The sequence below is a fragment of the Nicotiana tabacum genome, unplaced genomic scaffold, assembly GCF_000715075.1.
Source record: "Nicotiana tabacum cultivar K326 unplaced genomic scaffold, ASM71507v2 Un00095, whole genome shotgun sequence".
NCBI classification, from domain to species: Eukaryota; Viridiplantae; Streptophyta; class Magnoliopsida; order Solanales; family Solanaceae; genus Nicotiana; species Nicotiana tabacum.
The window spans coordinates 20893-43986 of record NW_027438333.1 but is presented as its reverse complement, the minus strand read 5'-3'; the positions used below and the strand labels follow the sequence as shown (position 1 = coordinate 43986).

General features: G+C 36.7%; 1 protein-coding gene across 4 annotated transcripts; it reads right to left on the bottom strand.

The window, feature by feature from the left end:
• Nucleotides 1-1144: 1144 nt before the first annotated feature.
• Nucleotides 1145-22540, bottom strand: LOC142178961 (uncharacterized). Of its 4 annotated transcripts, none has more exons than XM_075248784.1 (24): nt 20765-22540; nt 13738-13955; nt 13434-13539; nt 13218-13319; nt 13013-13072; nt 12790-12868; nt 11740-11887; nt 11234-11357; nt 10933-11113; nt 10349-10377; nt 10068-10216; nt 9391-9493; nt 9199-9294; nt 9074-9129; nt 8865-8988; nt 8625-8687; nt 8481-8540; nt 8265-8398; nt 7978-8051; nt 7797-7890; nt 2540-2600; nt 2105-2186; nt 1888-1993; nt 1145-1557 (listed from the first exon to the last, which is right to left on the bottom strand). In XM_075248784.1, the coding sequence occupies exons 1-20, from the start codon at nt 20942-20944 to the stop codon at nt 7883-7885; spliced, it is 2094 nt and encodes a 697-aa protein (XP_075104885.1). In that variant the 5' UTR covers nt 20945-22540; the 3' UTR covers nt 1145-1557; nt 1888-1993; nt 2105-2186; nt 2540-2600; nt 7797-7882. The 4 variants fall into 4 exon arrangements, with proteins under 4 accessions (XP_075104885.1, XP_075104883.1, XP_075104882.1 ...); XM_075248782.1 differs by having other exon boundaries at nt 8237-8398; nt 20765-22538; XM_075248781.1 differs by lacking the exon at nt 2540-2600 and having other exon boundaries at nt 8237-8398; nt 20765-20973; nt 21063-22538.
• Between the last annotated feature and the right edge of the window lie 554 nt (nt 22541-23094).

The window sequence follows — 23094 nt, the reverse complement described above, 5'->3', positions numbered from 1 at the left end:
TTGTTGTTGTTGTATTAAACAATTGCTCCTTGAGAAATCTATCATTTACCAAGGTATATTGGTGAATTGAATTAAATAGTGATGAATAATTTAAGGACTCAATTAAAAATAATTATTTTTTAACATGAAATAGATTCTTATACTTAGCAAAAGAAAACTTCCATGCAAACTAGATTGTAAAGGCAAAGAACTAGATACAACAACAACAACAACAACAACAACAACCTAGTATATAATCTCACTCTGGGGAGGGTAGTGTGTACGCAGACCTTACCCCTACCTTGGGGTATAGAGGCTATTTCCAATAGACCCTCGACATCCTTCCCTCCAAGAACTCTCCACCTTGCTCTTGGGGTGACTCGAACTCAGTGGCGAAGCCAGAAATTTTATTTAGGGTGTTCAAACTCGAAATCTCCAATAAAGGGTGTTCAATATATGTTATATACCACTAAAATTTAATATTTTACCTATATATACCGTGTAAATTTTTTATGAAGGGTGGTCGACCACCCTTGGAGCTACGTAGTTTCGCCCATGCTTGAACTCACAACCTCTTGGTTGGAAGTGGAGGGTGCTTACCATTAGAGCAACCCAATGTGTGTTTATAGGTTAATCGTTTGCACTTTTAATCTAGTCCTTTGTTGTATGTGTGTGTATGTGTAATAATAAATTTTAAATAGTCGAATGATCTAATACACTTGAATGTAGGAGCTAAGGTGCTCAACAATCATCTAAACTTTTAAACCTTAACTAAATTTGAAAATGATATCCTAGCGTTGCTAACGTGCCCCTCATTCTTTTTCATAAGCTAAGTATTTGAAAATTCTATTTGACGAAGAGACTCGAACCCATATTTAATGTCTGGTTTGATACTAATTTTGAGTGTGTGACCATTGACCATCTCAACTTAAATTGTAAAATGTTAAAGGTGATGTACGTACATGCACCTACTTAATAATCTCTTAAACATACAACTAGAACTCTAGCTTTGCTCGTGTGTATTAATCCAATAATACACAATAATTAGGTTAAAAAAACTGTAGAATTTATTAGCTTCACCTAATAAATAAATGCGCGCACTCAAAATTTATAAGCCAATATTTCAATGAAACTTTATAAGGCAATTAAATGCGCGTCCCCAAAATTTATAAGCCAATGGACACAAAATTTATTAGTTTCAACTAATAATCTCTCCTTCCTTGAATAACTTTTCATTGGTAACTTAAAAGAGGAGTTTACTGAATACAGTACGAAAGGATCACAAAAGTATAAGTCAATAAGGTGATGGACACAACATTGGTGTGATGCCTTTTGGGAAAGATCGTGCAACTTTTCCCAAAGCAAACAATATCACACCATGTTATAAGTATTTTTATTATGTAGCCGAACACCAATGACACATTGGCTTGATTAGTTTTTTCTTGTTGTGCTGAGGAATTAATTTATTTTCCAGAAGGAAGTTCCAACATTCCAAACAAAGAAACTCTAATAAGTTGAAGGTGCACTGTTGTAAGGATCACCAAATGCTGCAACATTGCCTGGCCTTGAGAATACAATCTACAAGAACAGAAGAATCCTTTGAGTTGTTTTACTTCTCAAAAATTGGAAAAATAAAAGTGTATCCTCTCTATTTACTAAGTTTTTATATGAAGTAGTTCACATAATTCAACATAGTAGCAAAGCAGAGCTCCTAAGTTCGAGTTCAATAGCTATGCTTCACAAGAAAAAAGAGTCTTCTCGTGAAGAGTGTGAAGAGTCATGTTGAAAATACAATTACGTTAATAAAATCATACCATCTCTAATAACGGAAGATTTTAGGTGAGGTAGTTAATATGATTCAACATTAATTAATTGGTTTTAAGTGTCTTCAAAGATTTATCGCCATACCTGATAATCTCCTATTGTGCGTGTTTTGAATCCAGCAGCACAGTAGTCAAAGTAGTACTCCCATGTCCTGATGAACTTGTCATCGAATCCCAAAGCACGAATTTAGCTAGTGACAAAGTTATTAATGGCCAACTATCAGCATTTAGAACTGATCAAGCAGCAAACTAAATGATTCATGAAAAAAGACAGTTTTAACTCAGCATAGAAAAGTTGCTACCTCTGATTTTCCAAAGAAGTTTTTCCGCCAACATCTCAGCGTCTGATAATAGTGAATTCCTATCTCTTCCAGGTGCACTACACTGCATTTATATCATTTATCAAATGCTTTCAGAAAGAAATGCTTTTGAAAGATTGACAAGGACGCTAGTGCAACAACAACAACAAACCCAGTGAAATCCCACAAGTTCGGTCTTGGGGAGAGTAGTGTGTACGCAAACCTTGCCCCTACCTATAGAAAGACAAAGAGACTGTTTCTGGTAGGCCCTCGGCTCAAGAAAGATAAAAGCAAGAAGCAAGAAGCAAATCATCGGAAAACCGAAGCGATAATACAAGACTAACACTAAGTGGTGCAATCAGAAACCGGAGTGAAAGAAACAAGTAATAACATAGATAAGGATGCCAGTGAAAAATCACAAAATGAACTCTTCCTTACCATAATTTGGACGCAGCAGCCATGGCTGATGTTACTCGACTTAGTGCAGGCAAACATCCTCCTGGGAATATATACTCTTTTATGAAGCCTATGCTATGTTGCGGAAGCCAAATGTATATAGTGTGAATAAGTCATAACTACTATACCAAAAATTATGACAGCCACCAAATAATAATTAAGACAATAAAGCAACAATAAAGGGAACACCAGAATTTACGAGGTTCGGCTAATTTTGCCTTCTCCTCGGATACAACCAATATTTTATTCCACTCCAAAAATACAAGTGAAATAATACTAAAGAGAGAAGATACAAATGCCTTAAACAAATGAGAAGACAAATGAGAGGTGTGTTTCAATCCTAAACATTAGGCCTTCTTTTATAGGGGGAAAATCCCCCCAAACTTAACTCCCAACCGATGTGGGACTTTGGCATTTTGCCAAACTTCAACAAATCTCCACCTTGGCAAAATTCCACATTTTCAATTCTCTCTCAATAACAAATTTTGGTTGTGTCTTCATCTTCAATCTTCAGTGTTCAACAATGTTGATCAAATCCAAACAATGTTGAAACTTGATCGCAGTCACCACCTTAGTTAGCACATCAGCAGGATTTTCCGTAGTATGAATTTTCTTCACTGTGACTCCTCCTTCTTCTATGATTTCTCGTACGAAATGATACCGAACATCAATATGCTTCGTCCTTGCATGATAAACTTGGTTCTTCGCTAATTGAATAGCACTTTGACTATCACAAAAAATTGTGATACCTTTTTGTTCAACACCAAGCTCCTTTAGCAATCCTTGAAGCCAAATTGCCTCTTTCACAGCCTCTGTAATAGCCATGTACTCTGCCTCTGTTGTAGACAAAGCAACTGTTGACTGCAAAGTAGACTTCCAACTAACTGGTGCCTTTGCAAAAGTAAACACATAACCAGTAGTTGATCTTCGTTTATCCATATCACCCGCAAAATCCGAGTCATAATATCCAACTACAGACTGATTGTCTTCCTGCTCAAAAACTAACCCGACATCTACAGTATTATGAATATACCATAGAATCCACTTCACAGCTTGCCAATGCTCCTTCCCTGGATTGTGCATATATCTGCTAATAACTCCAACAGCTTGTGAAATGTCAGGCCTTGTGCAAACTATTGCATATATCAAGCTACCAACAACATTTGCGTATGGTACCTTTGACATATACTCTCGTTCAGCTTCATCCATTGGCGACATAATAGTACTTAGCTTAAAATGGGAAGCAAGTGGAGTACTAACTGGCTTAGTCTTGTCATCTATGCCCAAACGTTGAAGTACTCTCTTCAAATATTCCTTTTGAGATAAACAGAGTTTCTTTGAACGTCTATCTCTAATTATCTCCATGCCAAGAATTTTCTTTGCCTCATCCAAATCCTTCATCTCGAACTCCTTCTTCAGTTAAATCTTCAACTTATCAATTTCTTCCGAATTCTTGGAAGCTATCAACATATCATCAACATATAGGAGAAGATATACAAAGGAACCATCTTTAAGCTTGTGCAAATACACACAATGATCATATTTGCTTCTCTTGTACCCTTGCCGCAACATAAACTCGTCAAATCGCTTGTACCATTGTCTAGAATATTGTTTCAATCCGTACAGCGATTTTTCAAGTTTGCACACCATATTTTCTTTTCCAGCAACTTTGAATCCTTCTGGCTGAGTCATGTAGATTTCCTCTTCCAAGTTTCCATGTAAAAACGCAGCTTTTACATCCATCTGAACTAGTTCCAAATCCAGTTGTGCTACCAAAGCCAACATAATTCTAATGGAGGAATGTTTTACAACTGGAGAAAATACTTCATTGTAATCAATTCCCTCCTTTTGAGCATATCCTTTGGCCACCAATCTTGCTTTGTAGCGAACATCTACTTGGTTAGGAAATCCTTCCTTCTTTGCAAATACCCATTTGCACCCAATTGCTTTCTTCCCTTCGGGAGATTGGCCAATCTCCATGTATGATTCTGATGAGGGGACTGTATTTCATCATTCATGGCAATCCTCCACTTATCTTCTTCTGAACTTTGGACAACAACTTTATAAGTGGTAAGAACATCATCAGCTACAATTGAGGTTGCACAAGCAACCGTCTCTATGAGACGAACAGGTTTCGTTATTGTTCTTTTTGGCCTGCTGGTTGTTATTGATTCAAGTTGTTGTTGAGGTTCCTGAGTTGGAATCTCCTCTACTGGCTCTCCTTCCAGAGGGTAATCTTCATTTGTTTCCTCCTCTGCTTCTTGTGTAGGAAAAATAAATTTTCCCTCAAACTCCACCTGCTTAGAAGCGCCTTTATTTTGTTTGGTATCTTCTGTTACCTTATTTACCATAGCAGATTCATCAAAGGTAACATCCCTGCTGAATATTACTTTCTTTGTCATAGGACACCATAAGCGATATCCTTTGACTCCAGAAGTAATTCCCATAAAAATAGCCTTCTTTGCCCTTGGATCCAATTTTGACTCTATGACATGATAATATGCAGTTGAGCCAAACACGTGCAAAGAGTTATAATCTACAGTAGGTTTTCCATACCATTTTTCAAATGGTGTCTTGCCATCAATAGCAGCAGATGGTAGACGATTAATGAGGTGGCATGCATATGTAATTGCCTCAGCCCAAAATTCTTTGCTCAAGCCAGCATTGGACAACATACACCGTACCTTCTCCAGCAAGGTCCGGTTCATACGTTCTGCCACTCCATTCTGTTGTGGTGTATGTCTAACAGTGAAGTGTCAGACGATGCCATCATTTTCACAGACCTTATTGAAATGATCATTTTTGTATTCACCTCCATTGTCTGTGCGAATACACTTGATCCTCCTGCCTGTTTGATTCTCCACCATCGTCTTCCATTTGAGAAAAATTCCCAGCACTTCATCTTTGTTTTTCATTGTATACACCCACACTCTTCGAGAAAAATCATCAACAAAGGTTACAAAATAGTGCTTCCCACCCAATGAAGGTGTTTTGGAAGGACCCCAAACATCAGAGTGTACATAATCCAAAATGCCTTTAGTATTATGGATCGATGTACCCAATTTAACCCTTGTCTGTTTCCCTTTAACACAATGCTCACAAAACTCCAAGTTGCAAGCCTTTACTCCTTTTAACAATCCTTGATCTGATAGAGTTTTCAAGGATTTTCCTCCAGCATGTCCCAAGCGCATGTGTCATAGCTTGGTTGCTTCTGCTTCTTTGTCATCCCTGGATGTCACTATCGTTGTCCCAATAACTGTACTGCCACGATAGCAGTACATATTATTATTCTTCCGATTAGCCTTCATTACCACTAGTGCACCAGAGCATACTCTCATCACTCCATTTTCTGCAATGATTTTGAACCTTTTTGATTCTAGGGCTCCCACAGAGATGAGATTCTTCTTCAAATCCGGTACATATCGAATATCTTGTCAATGTTCTAATCATTCCATCATGGTTCCTTAATCGTATTGAACCAATGCCATATGAGGTAAGAGGGTTGTTATCCGCTGTGTGGATGACTCCATATTCTCCTTCTTGAAATTCCACAAACCAGTCCTTGTTGGGACACATATGATGGCTACAAGCCGAGTCCATCAACCATATGTCTGATGATGTTAATGACTCTATTGTAACTAATGAGAAGTCTGAATCATCACAATCAGCTACATTTGAATCCATAATGGCCTTTCCATTATTATATTTAGCTTTATTCTTCAACTTCGGACAGTCTTTCTTCCAGTGCCCTTTTTTCTCGACAAAAGGCACATTCATCTTTGCTGGGTCTGGATCTTGACTTGGATCTTCCCTTCTTTGTCCTCGTTTGATTTTGAGGATGACCCCTCACAAATAGTGCTTCTCCTTCTCCGCCCTTCTGTTTTTCTCGCTTTCTTTGTTCATTGTTGTACAAAGCCGAACAAACTTCTCTGAGAGAAACTTCGTCATTTCCATGGAGTAGAGTAGTTTCAAGGTGCTCGTACTCATCAGGAAGTGACGCCAACAACATCAAGGCCAAGTCACCATCATCATAAGTTGTATCCATATTTTGCAAATCTGTGACCAACTTATTGAAACTGGTGATATGTTCATTCATCGTGGTACCAGGAACATAGGTGAAGTGAAACAGTCTCTTCTTCATGTACAATTTATTTTGACTGTTTTTCTTCAAAAATTTATCCTCCAGTGCTTTCCATAATTTACTTGCAGAAGTTTCCTTTGTATATGACTATTTCTGCTCTCTAGCAAGGTATGATCGAATGGTACCGCAAGCAACACGATTGATAATTCTCCAATCTTCTTCTCCAATAGCATCTGGTCTCTTTTCTTCAATAGCAAGATCTAGCCCTTGTTGAAAAAGGACATCTAGAACCTCGCCTTGCCACATCCCAAAATGTCTGGACCCGTCAAATATTTCTACCACAAATTTCGCATTTGACACAATTCTTGTCATAAGCGAAGATGCCAATGATGACGTATTGTTGACACTTGATGTAGATTCTTCTTGTTTATTGTCTCCCATCTTTGACACAAATATTATTTAATAGCTGACGACACAAATCAAGATTATTTCCTTTCTGGTGTGGAAGATCAGACTAAACTGCAACCACAGAGCATACTAAGGCAGAATCTTGACACAGTTACCAAGATAAATCTTTTCTGATGTGGAAGATCAGACTATGCTGCAACCACAGAGCATACTAAGACAATACCTTGGCTCTGATACCAATTGTTGCGGAAGCCAAATGTATATAGTGTGAATAAGTCACAACTACTATACCAAAAATTATGACAGCCACCAAATAATAAATAAGACAATAAAGCAACAATAAAGGGAACACCAGAATTTACGAGGTTCGGCTTGCCTACTCCTCGGACACAACCAATATTTTATTCCACTCCAAAAATACAAGTGAAATAATACTAAAGAGAGAAGATACAAATGCCTTAAATAGATGAGAAGGCAAATGAGAGGTGTGTTTCAATCCTAAACATTAGGCCTTCTTTTATAGGGGGAAAATCCCCCCCAAACTTAACTCCCAACCGATGTGGGACTTTGGCATTTTGCCAAACTTCAACATGCTATACCTGTATTCGTCATACCTCTCATCTGGCATCGAAACGAACTAAGGAAAGCCAACGATTTTGAAAAGCATCATAAAGAAACAAGAGCGACAGAAGATTGAAGGAAATTTAAGGGAAAAAGTGAACAAAGTGGACTGTGTTAAGGGATCAATACCTGCAGAACTAGAAGCCCGTCTTCTGCCAATGAAGACTCACAACAAGTAAAGAATTAATCCATAAACTCATGACCAACATGTTCTATCATCCCACTGAAAATGAAATTAGTTCAACTGTAACACTGACTCGACATATAGTGAGTAATACAATATGTTAAGATATAGAGGATAAAAGCTCACATTGATATAATCCTATGATATTTGTCCTTATTTGGCATTTGACGATAGTCACATAGGAGAAATGTAATTTGATCCTGTGAAAAAATTTCATTGAATTGAATATTAATAGATAACCGTAGATTTAAAGTTGCTCGGATTTGGGAATGTAACATATAAAGACAAATGTGGGAATACAACATATAAAAAAGCATTTTATTCTTCAAATCTTCAACATATAAAGACAAATTTTGATCTTCAACATTGTAAGTACAATTTATACCTGAAGGCCTGCTTGCTCAACTATTAACTGTGCATATTCCAGTTGCTTCTCGGAGAGAGTTATACCAGTATATTTACACCCTGTTTGCTTGACAACTTCCACGGCAAAACTTCCCCAACCAAATCCTATCTCTAAAATGTGATGTTCCTTGCTAATTTTTGCCTAAATAGAATAGAAGCAAAATCAAATTATGATTGAAATCTATGTTGAAACAAGAGAGCTTTTTACATAGTTGATCACTTACCTTTTTAATGAGAACGGAAATCTTTCTCAGCTGTGCATCTTTTAGGCCTTCATCCTTTCTCTAGAAAAATTATGAAAGAAAATGTAGCTCAACATACGAAGACAAAAAAAAAAGTGGCAAGGATTTAAAAATTTGAGAGCTAACCTTGAATATTGCACATGAATATGTCATTGTCTCATCCAGAAAGAGTGAAAAGAGTTCATTACTCTGAACAAAACATCAATAAAACAATGCTTATTAGACAAGAAAATTGTAGGAAAATGGAAGTGATAAATCTACTGTAACTGGCAAAAAATACTCGCAGGATTGAGTACTTCAATTTCACTGCTGATCTTTGATATCCCCTACATACTTTGGGTGATATAATACACACAAGTTATTTACCAGGTCATAATGATGGGAGATATTCCGTCGAGCTTGAGTTAGGGTGTTTTGATTCAAAATATGTCGAATGAAGTATTTTGCAGATGACAGTGCTGCTGTAAAAAACAATGGTGTCCACCAGCCTCTAGAGCCATGAAAAGTGATGAAAAACTTTAACATATGAACAGAAGTTTATGTTTCTTTATTTCAACTTGAGGATAAACTATTACCTTTTCTTACTAGACCTTGTAACAGACGCTTTCAAATCTGTGTTGGCAATAAGTATCTGTAAAAGAATTCAGGAAGCTAAGTACCAACCAAATGCTATTTACAAAGAATCTATTTATTTCCTCACCATGATAAGATTAAGAAGACCTTCATTCTTGTCAACAAAACAGAAATCTCCATGAATAAAAGCATCAGCAAGGCCTACGTCAGCTTCAGTTGCAATCTATATCACAGAATTTGTCAAGATTTGGATTTAGTTTTTTCCGTATGGATTTATCACTTGATAACATGAAGGAGACAAAAGAGAATTTGAATTTACCTTCCAGTAAAACTGTGGACTATGAATTCTAAGAGAAACTTTCAGAGAGCATTTCCTCTCTGTTCCTTGGAAGGTGAATACTGTACCTCCTTCTTCAAACAAGCTGTATATCGCAAAATATAAAGTAACTATCTAGATATCTTTAACATTTAGAAGAAACAACTACTACTACTAAGACTCATTCTTAAACAAAGATGGGGTCGGCGATATGACTCCTCACTTGTTGCTTAACTCATATCTCATCACGCCAAAATAAAATAAGAGTTACATTGAAATTAATGTAAATATATATAAATAATAGTAACAATAATAAGAAAAGTAATTTTTTAAAGCATATTCCTAACTAGTAAGTATCACCTACATGGATATTTTTCCTCCATTGTGCCTGCCTTTAGTTAAGTTGCATGATTCCAAAGATTTATAAGTCATTCGAGACAACATTTTTACATGTAATTTTAGGTCTACCGTACTCCTTTTTAACACTTTCATTCACCATATATAGTTTCACACCTACAGACCGGTGCATCTGTAGCGCGATGCAAGACATAACTATTTTGGGCAATTTTGACCCTTTTCGGGATAAGAAATAGGATAGATAGAAATAAACAAGTTGTTAGATATGTATCTGCCACTATTTTGGGATTAAAGCAATACAAGGTGAAACTATCATCACTCACATTATGCATCCCGTTTTAATGAAACTTCTGAAAAATCTTGTAACAATGAGGCGTGCTCCTGTTTCAGGCCAGGTTGGTACTATGTGCTTGGGGTTGTCCAGAATACTACAATTCCTTCTAAGCATGCCATGTGCAGCAGCCACACCAACCTGATGAGGAGTAAACGTAGATAATCATCTACATGACATTAAAGGGACAACAAAAGCTGGAAAACACTTCAAATTGTTTTCATAGTAAGGTGATACTTCAAGTCAAAATCTGTTGAGCAAAAGTAGTACTACCTTTAGTCCATCCTCATGGAAGCCATATCCTGGAAGTATTGCAATAAATATACATCAATAAGCAATGAAACAATGATAAAGTCTTGCACTAGAGGGAAGCTAAGACTAAAGTTGGAACAACTCAAACTACAAGCAGTAGCAGTAGCTTTCCTTTAACATTACGCAAATAAAAGAAGTAACCACGACACGAGGTTGTTGAGCTCACTCACAGGAATCAAGTTGAAATGGAAAGAAAAAAAGTGAATGAAGTTCTCTTTGCAAAGACAGTTTGGCGGCTTGTTTAGTCCCCTTAGTCTCGATGGCTCAGGGCTATTTTATCTAACTAGAAACGGAGTCGGATCTTATTCGTGAAGACTCAAAATTATTTCTTAAAACAGATTCAAACTTATAAAATCCAATTTCCATGGACTATCTGAGAGAACTATAAAAGATCCGGAGACAGAAACTATATTGTTTCCTATGGTGGGTACTACAAGTGATTTAAAAAGCAATAGTGAGTGGTGGAATTCTTCAGGATTACAGGTTACAAAGGAACATCTATCTTGAAAAAACTGTCCATGCTCTGCATAATAGGAGATTCATACCTTGATATCCTCCACAAAACCATATTCCTCTCTTCCCTTGGATTTGATCTAGCTCACGTGAAGCTTTTGATGTAGCAATTGAGGGGACTGGGTGGCCTGTTGTCCACTTAAGCAATGTATGCTCTGGTGTGTGAGGAGGATCGACGGTTACGAGATAAGGCAGCTTTGAGTCACCAAGATTCTGTAAGTTTAGACAGCTCATAAAATAAGAGGTCAGTTATTAAAGAGAAGACTCTCCACTGAAGAACATTATATTCTAATTTCTCTACAAGGTCATAAATCCTTGTATTCCATAACACACCTGGATTACATTGAGCCAATATGTCATGCATCCTCTATTATTCGTAGTTCCAAGAAAGTTCAAACCACTCCATGCAGATTGGTCGCGAGGCAGGAATATTTTGTCATGATGAAGGAAAATATCGCTGTCATAGAGGAAGAAAAAATGATTTTACATTTAGACATCATATATCTTGAATATGGTTCAATCAAGATGACATAAGTTAAAACGAATTTCTCAAACCAGGCAGCATCAGCAAGAGAAATAAGTTAAAACGAATTTCTCAATAAGATGAACCTCTTAAATTCGAACATGCATTTTAACTGAACTTCACTAAAGCACAAAATAGGGCTCATCTGGTAACAGAAAATACAAATGCTGGCATGACTATGCATTTATTACCTTTTTTAGAGGAAGATAAACCACATTACTGATGTCAATTTATGGATGAATTTTTCGAAAAAAATATAACGTAAATTTAAAGAGAAAACAAGTCCAAGGTGTTCAAATAAAGGAGTTGAAAGTACCTATAGACATACTGGAATGCACCCAGTATTCTTGTTTCATCATATGTTGCCTCTTTCCCTAACATTCTCAGAGTGTACGGAGCATGTGTTGCCATTATGCATCCATCATATACTTCTTTGGCGCCATCATTGCAATCTATGGTACAACCTGCAACGCTTCTTCCTTTCACAGTTAGAATCACGAGTAGTTCGTAACATAATACAGCTCACTGAAGCTTTTTCCCTAGATAAGCAACAAATTAACTCTATCTAGATCTTTTTCTCTTGAAAAAATATCATAAATTAAAATGAGTATAAACTAAGTAACACATGTTCTTGTACAAATCAACAAGCTAGAAACCAACTCCTAATTCCTTGGCACGACCTGATAAGATCATTGTTCAGTGATTTGTATTTATTTGAAACCGATATGGTGTTTATTTCAATTTAGTTTGTAAAAATCAAAATCTTAAAAGTTCATGATTTGTACTACCAGTCCTTAGGAAAAGTATTAAAGTTCAGCTATTTTATCATATATTTGTCTAAAAAAATCTCATAAAATAGGATAGTTGTTAATTGGTTTAACTAGCGAGTTGGGTTAGGTGTCATCACGACTAGTTGGATTTTGGGTCGTGACAAGGAATTAGGGCTTGGGTTAAAAGATGGTTGGATGTTATCCGGTTGGGCATGGTTAGTTATAAATAATCAGGGTTAAAAGAAATGTAGGGTCAAGTAAAGAAGAACCAGTAATATAAAGAAATGTGGCAATAGTGGGGTCGAAAAATTGATTTTTATTATTTAAAAACCAGAAAATGGAACTGTCAGTAGACAATGGCATAAATAGGCCAAAAGTATAACGTTAGTGACATGAATAGGGCGACCTTTTAACGGATGGCATAGATAGGCCATTTATGTTAGTTGAGTGGCATTTTTAGGCCTTTTCCATTAAATAAATTGCCATTAGGTAATAACCTATCCGTTTTCCAACAGATATACGCCCATCTACTATTATGATAAAATAATCAGCACAACAAACTCTTGCAACAAGCCAAAAATAAAACCAAACTAGACCTTCTTCATCTGTCAATACAGAATTTACTTCACAACCAGTTCTTATTTGGCAGCCTCTCTTCTCCAGCCCCTCCTTAACCTGCATTCAATGTCCCCCATCATATTACTCTCAAGGATGACACATGCTTAACATATCATGCAAGAAAGTGAAATTTGGTAATTGCCCGAAATTTTCCTCAGGGAAATAGTAAGAACTTTGCGGTATCTAAGAATAAAAATTCACCTTGTTTACAGATATGTGTGATCCCCATCTTACAGTGAGCAACTGAGAGAGACCAAAGAGCTTTAAAAAAAGAAACAAAATCACCCTTAGGCACAAATATAATAAAATGATATATGTAAGCATTCAAATTCAGTCTCTCGCATTTAACAATTGGGTATAATCTACACACAAAGTATCTAATTGAACAGTTGATGAGTGGAAGAACCTGAAGAAGATGATGGTCGCGAAAGAATGAAAGAATGGAATAAGCAGAAAAGCCCATTACTCCTTCTAGGGGACAGGACCAGATTGAAGAACATATTGGAATCTGTGAAACATATGAGTAAATTGCTTATAGCAAGGACAATTTGTTGAGTGAACAAAAAGCATAATACACCTGTCAAAATCAATAACTACGACAATCAGCAGTGTCACCACTCACCAGATAAGCCTTCAGAAATAATTCCGAACAGCCATTTGACTTAATAAATTGCCCTATTGTTTCATTGCGATCAATGTCAGGATTGTTGTCAAGTGCTTCAAGGTAACTGCAATGCGATCAGAAATGTATTCGTGATGAAATAAACTTCATTGAAGATAGCTCTTTCCTTGACACATATATAAAGAAAGCATACAAAACAGAACGATCTAGTCCATTTTAATCCAATGCATCAACAAAGAAGACTCTGTGCTCTAAATTTCTAATTGTAACAAGTCATATTTAAAGACAAATAAGTTATTGGTACCTTATGACATCCTGTTTGAACTTGATAATTTCTCTAATAATTTGCCAAAAATATGGATTCAAGACATTCCTCTTCTGTGCAAACAAACTAGAGATTCCATTTCGGGTACCCCATTCGCAACCACGGCCTTGGTCTAAGCTCACCGAAAATGACATATCAGTTATCTCCATATCAACTCCAAGGAACTCAAAAAATTCCATCATGTTTGGATAAGTTACCTGTCAAACACATCATTTCAGCATTAACATGTTGAATTCATGCGTCCGCCCTTTAGTGCGGGGCGGATGTAGAGTAGCGGCCACGAGTTTATTCGAACTCATAACTTTCCACGCGGAGGAGCATAGATTTATGTATAAAAGTTCATTAAATTTCAACAAATTGTAGGTCTGAACCCATAAATTTAAAGATATAATAGTTCAATGCTAAAATCCCTAAAACTGAATCCATACAGTTCAAATTCTGAATCCGCATCTGCTTCGATGGCCTAACTTTCCCCTCTCGGAGTGAAATTTGACTAAAGCAAGTTTCACACCGAAAAAGTTCATTTGCAATGTATATTTATCTGCTTTCAACCTTTACCGAGGTGTTTATAGTGGTTATTTGCTGACTAGCCAACTAGTTTTGCAATCCCACTTCTTTTTTCCTGTTTCTTACAATAAAATTAACAGTTTTTTTAATCCAACTTAGATAACCCCTTAAAATTAACATAATTTGTCAATTCGTCTGAAGTGTGTCTTATAATAGGTTATTATATTCTGATGTGTCTGTTCTTCACACTAATGTGAGAGAGACGAAGAAGAAAACACAACACAACTGAGCTAAAAAAAATTGGGACTATATTTCAGAGCTGGAGAAGAGAGAGCTTTAGGGATTCTTTTTCTTTTTTGGGGTTGAAACAATGGTGGAGACAATTTAAAGGAAAGATTCGGGATTTGACTCTCATTTCACAAGTCTCTTCGTTTACTAACAGCTTGTTTGGATGGTTGTTTTATATGGTTTCATAACGTCGTATCGTATTGTATTGTACTGTACTGTATAGTTTGATGAATATAATGTTTGGATGGATTGTGTCGTTTTGCCGTCGTTTCATGTTATCATGCACCAGTAATATGATGAATAAACTTGCAATATTATAAAGAAAAATTATGATACGGTATATAAAAATGTAGGGTAAATGATAAAATAAAATTATTTAATAATAATGAAGGGTGAGATTAAGAGAAAAGGACAAGGTAACTGTTGAAGTTTGGAAAAATGCCAAAGTCCCACATCGGTTGGGAGTTAAGTTTGGGGGGGGGGGGTTTCCCCCTATAAAAGAAGGTCTAATGTTTAGGATTTAAAAACACCTCTCATTTGTCTTCTCATCTGTTTAAGGCATTTGTATCTTCTCTCTTTAGTATTATTTCACTTGTATTTTTGGAGTGGAATAAAATATTTGGTTGTGTCCGAGGAGTAGGCAAAATTAGCCGAACCTCGTAAATTCTGGTGTTCCCTTTATTGTTGCTTTATTGTCTTATTTATTATTTGGTGGCTGTCATAATTTTTGGTATAGTAGTTGTGACTTATTCACACTCTATACATTTGGCTTCCGCAACAATTGGTATCAGAGCCAAGGTACTGTCTAAGTATGCTCTGTGGTTGCAGCATAGTCTGATCTTCCACATCAGAAAAGATTTATCTTGGTAACTGAGTCAAGGTTCTGTCTGAGTATGCTCTGTGGTTGCAGCTTAGTCTGATCTTCTACATCAGAAAGGAAATAATCTTGATTTGTGTCGTCAGCTATTAAATAATATTTGTGTCAAATATGGGAGACAATAAACAAGAAGAATCTACATCAAGTGTCAACAACACGTCATCATTGGCATCTTCGCTTATGACAAGAATTGTGTCAAATGCGAAATTTGCGGTAGAGATATTTGACGGGTCCGGACATTTTGGGATGTGGCAAGGCGAGGTTCTAGATGTCCTTTTTCAACAAGGGCTAGATCTGGCCATTGAAGAAAAGAAACCAGATGTTATTGGAGAAGAAGATTGGAGAATTATCAACCGTGTTGCTTGCGGTAACATTCGATCCTACCTTGATAGAGAGCAGAAATATCCATACACAAAGGAAACTTCTGCAAGTAAATTATGGAAAGCACTGGAGGATAAATTTTTGAAGAAAAACAGTCAAAATAAATTGTACATGAAGAAGAGACTGTTTCACTTCACCTATGTTCCTGGTACCACGATGAATGAACATATCACCAGTTTCAATAAGTTGGTCACAGATTTGCAAAATATGGATACAACTTATGATGATGGTGACTTGTCCTTGATGTTATTGGCGTCACTTCCTGATGAGTACGGGCACCTTGAAACTACTCTACTCCATGGAAATGACGAAGTTTCTCTCAGAGAAGTTTGTTCAGCTTTGTACAGCTATGAACAAAGAAAGCGAGAAAAACAGAAGGGCGGAGAAGGAGAAGCACTATTTGTGAGGGGTCATCCTCAAAATCAAACGAGGACAAAGAAGGGAAGATCCAAGTCAAGATCCAGACCCAGCAAAGATGAATGTGCCTTTTGTCGAGAAAAAGGGCACTGGAAGAAAGACTGTCCGAAGTTGAAGAATAAGGCCAAATATAATAATGGAAAGGCCATTATGGATTCAAATGTAGCTGATTGTGATGATTCAGACTTCTCATTAGTTACAACAGAGTCATCAACATCATCAGACATATGGTTGATGGACTCGGCTTGTAGCTATCATATGTGTCCCAACAGGGACTGGTTCGTGGATTTTCAAGAAGGAGAATATGGAATTATTCACATAGCGGATAACAGCCTCTTACCTCATATGGTATTGGTTCAATACGATTAAGGAACCACGATGGAATGATCAGAACATTAACAGATGTTCGATATGTACCAGATTTGAAGAAGAATCTAATCTCTGTGGGAGCCCTTGAATCAAAAGGGTTCAAAATCATTGCAAAAAATGGAGTGATGAGAGTATGCTCCGGTGCACTAGTGGTAATGAAGGCTAATCGGAAGAATAATAATATGTACCGCTATCGTGGCAGTACAGTTATTGGGACAGCGACAGTGACATCCAGTGACGACAAAGAGGCAGAAGCAACCAAGCTATGGCACATGCGCTTGGGACATGCTGGAGGAAAATCCTTAAAAACTCTATCAGATCAAGGATTGTTAAAAGGAGTCAAGGCTTGCAACTTGGAGTTTTGTGAGCATTGTGTTAAAGGGAAACAGACAATGGTTAAATTTGGTATAGCGATCCATAATACTAAAGACATTTTGGATTATGTACACTCTGATGTTTGGGGTCCTTCCAAAACACCTTCATTGGGTGGGAAGCACTATTTTGTAACTTTTGTTGATGATTTTTCCCGAAGAGTATGGGTGTATACAATGAAGAGCAAAGATGAAGTGTTGAGAATTTTTCTCAAATGGAAGACGATGGTGGAGAATCAAACAGGCAAGAGGATCAAGTGTATTCGCACAGACAATGGAGGTGAATACAAAAATGATCATTTCAATAAGGTCTGTGAATATGATGGCATCGTCCGACACTTCACTGTTAGACATACACCACAACAGAATGGAGTGGCAGAACGAATGAACCGGACCTTGCTGGAGAAGGTACGATGTATGTTGTCCAATGCCGGCTTGGGCAAAGAATTTTGGGCTGAGGCAGTTACATATGCATGCCACCTCATTAATCGCTTACCATCTGCTTCTATTGATGGCACGACACCATTTGAAAAATGGTATGGAAAGTCTGCTGTAGATTATGACTCTTTGCACGTGTTTGGCTCAACTGCATATTATCATGTGACAGAGTCAAAATTGGATCCAAGGGCAAAGAAGGCTATTTTTATGGGAATTACTTCTGGAGTCAAAGGATATCGCTTATGGTATCCTATGAAAAAGAAAGTAATATTCAGCAGGGATGTTACCTTTGATGAATCTGCTATGGTAAAAAAGGTAACAGAAGATACCAAACAAAATGAAGGTGCTTCTAAGCAGGTGGAGTTTGAGGGAAAATTTATTTTTCCTACACAAGAAGCAGAGGAGGAAACAAATGAAGATTACCCTCTAGAAGGAGAGCCAGTAGAGGAGATTCCAACTCAGGAACCTCAACAACAACTTGAATCAATAGCAACCAGCAGGCCAAAAAGAACAATAACGAAACTTGTTCGTCTCATAGAGACGGTTGCTTATGCAACCTCAATTGTAGCTGATAATGTTCCTACTACTTATAAAGACGTTGTCCAAAGTTCAGAAGAAGATAAGTGGAGGATTGCCATGAATGATGAAATACAGTCCCTTCATCAGAATCATACATGGAGATTGGCCAATCTCCCGAAGGGAAAGAAAGCAATTGGGTGCAAATGGGTATTTGCAAAGAAGGAAGGATTTCCTAACCAAGTAGATGTTCGCTACAAAGCAAGATTGGTGGCCAAAGGATATGCTCAAAAGGAGGGAATTGATTACAATGAAGTGTTTTCTCCAGTTGTAAAACATTCCTCCATTAGAATTATGTTGGCTTTGGTAGCACAATTGGATTTGGAACTAGTTCAGATGGATGTAAAAACTGCGTTTTTACATGGAAACTTGGAGGAGGAAATCTACATGACTCAGCCAGAAGGATTCAAAGTTGCTGGAAAAGAAAATATGGTGTGCAAACTTGAAAAATCATTGTACGGATTGAAACAATCTTCTTGACAATGGTACAAGCGATTTGACGAGTTTATGTTGCGGCAAGGGTACAAGAGAAGCAAATACGATCATTGTGTGTATTTGCACAAGCTTAAAGATGGTTCCTTTGTATATCTTCTCCTATATGTTGATGATATGTTGATAGCTTCCAAGAATTTGGAAGAAATTGATAAGTTGAAGATTCAACTGAAGAAGGAGTTCGAGATGAAGGATCTGGGTGAGGCAAAGAAAATTCTTGGCATGGAGATAATTAGAGATAGACGTTCAAAGAAACTCTGTTTATCTCAGAAAGAATATTTGAAGAGAGTACTACAACGTTTTGGCATAGATGACAAGACTAAGCCAGTTAGTACTCCACTTGCTCCCCATTTTAAGCTAAGTACTACTATGTCGCCAATGGATGAAGCTGAACGAGAGTATATGTCAAAGGTACCATACGCAAATGTTGTTGGTAGCTTGATGTATGCAATGGTTGCACAAGGCCTGGCATTTCACAAGCTGTTGGAGTTATTAGCAGATATATGCACAATCCAGGGAAGGAGCATTGGCAAGCTGTGAAGTGGATTCTACGGTATATTCATAATACTGTAGATATTGGGTTAGTTTTTGAGCAGGAATACAATCAGTCTGTAGTTGGATATTGTGACTCAGATTTTGCGGGTGATCTGGACAAACGAAGATCAAATACTGGTTATGTGTTTACTTTTGCAAAAGCACGAGTTAGTTGGAAGTCTACTTTGCAGTCAACAGTTGCTTTGTCTACAACAGAGACAGAGTACATGGCTATTACAGAGGCTGTGAAGGAGGCAATTTGGCTTCAAGGATTGCTAAAGGAGCTTGGTGTTGAACAAAAAGGTATCACAATTTTTTGTGATAGTCAAAGTGCTATTCAATTAGCGAAGAACCAAGTTTATCATGCAAGGACGAAGCATATTGATGTTCGGTATCATTTCGTACGAGAAATCATAGAAGAAGGAGGAGTCACAGTGAAGAAAATTCATACTACGGAGAATCCTGCTGATATGCTAACTAAGGTGGTGACTGCGATCAAGTTTCAACATTGTTTGGATTTGATCAACATTGTTGAACACTGAAGATTGAAGATGAAGACACAACCAAAATTTGTTATTGAGAGAGAATTGAAAATGTGGAATTTTGCCAAGGTGGAGATTTGTTGAAGTTTGGCAAAATGCCAAAGTCCCACATCGGTTGGGAGTTAAGTTTGGGGGGGATTTTCCCCCTATAAAAGAAGGCCTAATGTTTAGGATTTAAAAACACCTCTCATTTGCCTTCTCATCTGTTTAAGGCATTTGTATCTTCTCTCTTTAGTATTATTTCACTTGTATTTTTGGAGTGGAATAAAATATTTGGTTGTGTCCGAGGAGTAGGCAAAATTAGCCGAACCTCGTAAATTCTGGTGTTCCCTTTATTGTTGCTTTATTGTCTTATTTATTATTTGGTGGCTGTCATAATTTTTGGTATAGTAGTTGTGACTTATTCACACTCTATACATTTGGCTTCCGCAACAGTAACGACGCGATCACACATAATCGATCGTTACATAAAGTGGCACATTTTATCGTTACGTAACGACGGATTTAACGATACGATACGATAAAATTTAAGTAACAATCAAAACAAACATTGTATTTAAAGTAACAATACGATACAATACAATAACTAACAACCATCCAAACAAGTTGTAAAGGAAAGATTTTTCCATGGATAAAAGAGGGGGAGCTTTGTTTTATTGGAAGGAGTTACTTTGAAGAAGTCAATAATTCTTTTTAGGTAAACGGGTACACCAATTTTTTTTTAGTGAAACATACTACATTTAGCTAAACAATAAAAAAACACTTGTAATAACATAATAAGATAACAATAGAAATTTTAATGATAAAGTAAACATAAAACCAAATGAAAAAAAGAGCCGAGAGGAATTGTAGTATGTAGAGAGCTTTGTTGAAGAAATTTTTATAGAGCTTGACTTTTAAATTATAAAATTTATTTAAAAAATAACTTTAAATTTAAAAACTACTTTTAAAATTAGTTGTTTGTTTTTACGCGGTTTGAACTCCTAAACAAGAGCTCACTTTGGGTTGCCTTACTCTGCTTTATTAAAGGTATTCAAAAATATATACTCGTATATAATTTTTTGTGTTCGCTTGACCGCCTTGACATAGTGTAGGTACACCTGTTTGGTCAAACTTACAAAATCTACGTATTTTAAAATATGTAATTTTGGTAATTTGGTTTTTGCCTAATAAATTTAAAAACTACTTGGCCAAACGTTTTAAAAAGTACTTACCCGATTGAAGACCATAAAACCAAGGTCAAGATCAACGTCGTCGTCGTCGACAGTGACAGTCTTGGCGTGGCCGCCGAGATAATCCTCCTTCCCATAAACCACAACTTTCACACCAGATTTTGCCAATTCATATGCAGAAACCAGTCCACTTATCCCTGCCCCAACCACTGCCACTTTCATGTTTAAAACTTAGGCTTCAAAGTTACAAACTGCATGCAATAACATATCACTCATTAGATGAGCATAGCTGTGGAGTTGTTGGTGTTTAAGACGGGAGTTATAATGGTGGTAAACGCACCTCAAGGATATTGCTGGAGTTTTAAGAGTTGAGGTATTCTAAAAATGCAGTAAGAAAGGAAATGAAGTGACGGAGTACAAGAAACTCCTTTAATATCTTTTCGCCAAATGCATTGCTTTGCCCAGAAGATTTGCTACTTCGTTTTGCTCTCTGAAGATCAATGGAATATCAGGACCTCCTAATCAGTTGACTATTTATAACATGCACAAGATACTTCCGTTTGGATATATTGAGTTAAAACGGCCAGTGTCCGTTTTAGACTAAGGCCGTTTTAGACTAACTCCTTATCAGGTGAAAATAGCAAGGGCTAGCTAGTTTTCGGACTAGTAATCGAAAAATAACCAGCATTTGTAAAGTTATTTAAAAATATCCACTATTTTAGCTGAAACTTGAAAAATTTCAGCATAGTATGCTGAATTATGGAACTCCTGCGTATAAACTTCCAGCAAAAATCACTAAAGACCTAAACCCAACAAAAATCCCAAATTGCAGCCGTTCTTCTCTCTCGCTCAAATCCCCAATTTCAACCGCTGGTCACTCAAATCCCAAACTTCAGCCACCAGATTCCGATCTCCACTACTTACACAACCCTGTTTTACTACTGATTTTGTGCTTCTGTTGTTCTGATCTTGGCCTATAAGTAGTAGTAGCTAAAAAGAATTCTTGTTTAACACCACGTAAACTTCAGAAAGGTAACCCATTTTGCTTTTCTTTTCTTTCTTTATGACCGAGGTTCTGCGATAAGATTTCTTTGTTTGTTTGAATACTGATTGTTGTTATGTGAGTATATATTGGGTTGAAGGGCAAAGATTGAGGAGGTCTTCAAGGGTTGAAGTTTTCACTGTCGGGTTGCATTTAAAAAGTTGTATGGAGACTTGGTTGAAGGGCTAACGATATGTCGTGTGTTCAATTTATTGTGTACTTTTATTTGTTCTGATTTTTCTTATAAATAGTTGTATTGGTTGAACATTTTAGTCCCGTTAGAAACTTTAGATTGAGCTTTTTCTTTCTCAAGTAGTTCACGACTATAGCAATGACCTTTTTAACAGTATTTTGGTAGGCAACAAAATACTTGGTAAATATTATTAGAACTTGGTTCTCCTGTTGCTTGACCTATAGCTGCAGCTAGTTGCCATCGTTGTAGTCATGAATTTATATGCATTATTACCGTACTATCCAATGTTCAGTATAATAGGAGTCTAAGAATGGTCGATGACTTGTGCACGCAACATGTATTGGATGTCTTTCATCTTGATTGAATTTGCATATATCGTTTGATGTTGAATTTTCTTTTTATAGGCATATATCAGTTGATGATCTTGCTCTTAACTTCCCCTGTTAAGAAAGATAAATGGAACTTAAAGGGATGTGCTCAACTTGTGGCTACTGTAACTGTATCTTTTTTCTTTTCTTTTCTCTGTTATGGTGTTGTAGTTACACAAGAAAAAGGATTATAAAAGAAAGGAACTTGATAATCAGTGTGATGGCTCATTTAATTGTTTAGTTTTCATCTACAATATAATGTGGTTCGTGAACTAGAATTGTGCTCAGTTCTCTTGTGTGCATTAGTTGAACAAGGATAATTTATGTTAGACACTTCTGTTATCCTTTTCTTTTAAATCTAATATTTATATACCTTCTAAGGTCATGGAATCAAATAAACAATGGATGGAGCTTGTTGATAATTGACTTGATTAATACTACTACTGTCACGACCCAAAATCTAACCATGGTCGTGATGGCACCTATCGTGTTACAAGGCAAGCCTACTTCCCAAAATATTACTACTAAACCGATTATACGAAATTAATAAAACATTTCAACATTTAAATTTTTTCATAAACTAAATCAACTCTAAATATAATATAGAAAAATACGGAAACGAGTCCCAAACATCAGCGTGTCACTAAGTCATGAGCGTCTAAAACTATAAACTAAGATATATAAACTATCTAACTGTCCAAAAGAAGAAATAACAAGAGGAGTAACAAGGTCCTGCAGATGCTGGTAGCTACCTTGTAATCTCCACAGA

What these genes read in the sequence shown, in the direction of transcription:
- LOC142178961 (XM_075248782.1), bottom strand. Translation starts at nt 20,944, where the DNA reads ATGAAAGTGGCAGTGGTTGGGGCAGGGATAAGTGGACTGGTTTCTGCA. An exon ending in TTCAAACAGGATGTCATAAG is followed by an intron (nt 13,540 to 13,737) that starts GTACCAATAACT and finishes ATCGCATTGCAG; the next exon opens with TTACCTTGAAGCACTTGACA. An exon ending in ATTGGCTCAATGTAATCCAG is followed by an intron (nt 11,114 to 11,233) that starts GTGTGTTATGGA and finishes CTAAACTTACAG; the next exon opens with AATCTTGGTGACTCAAAGCT.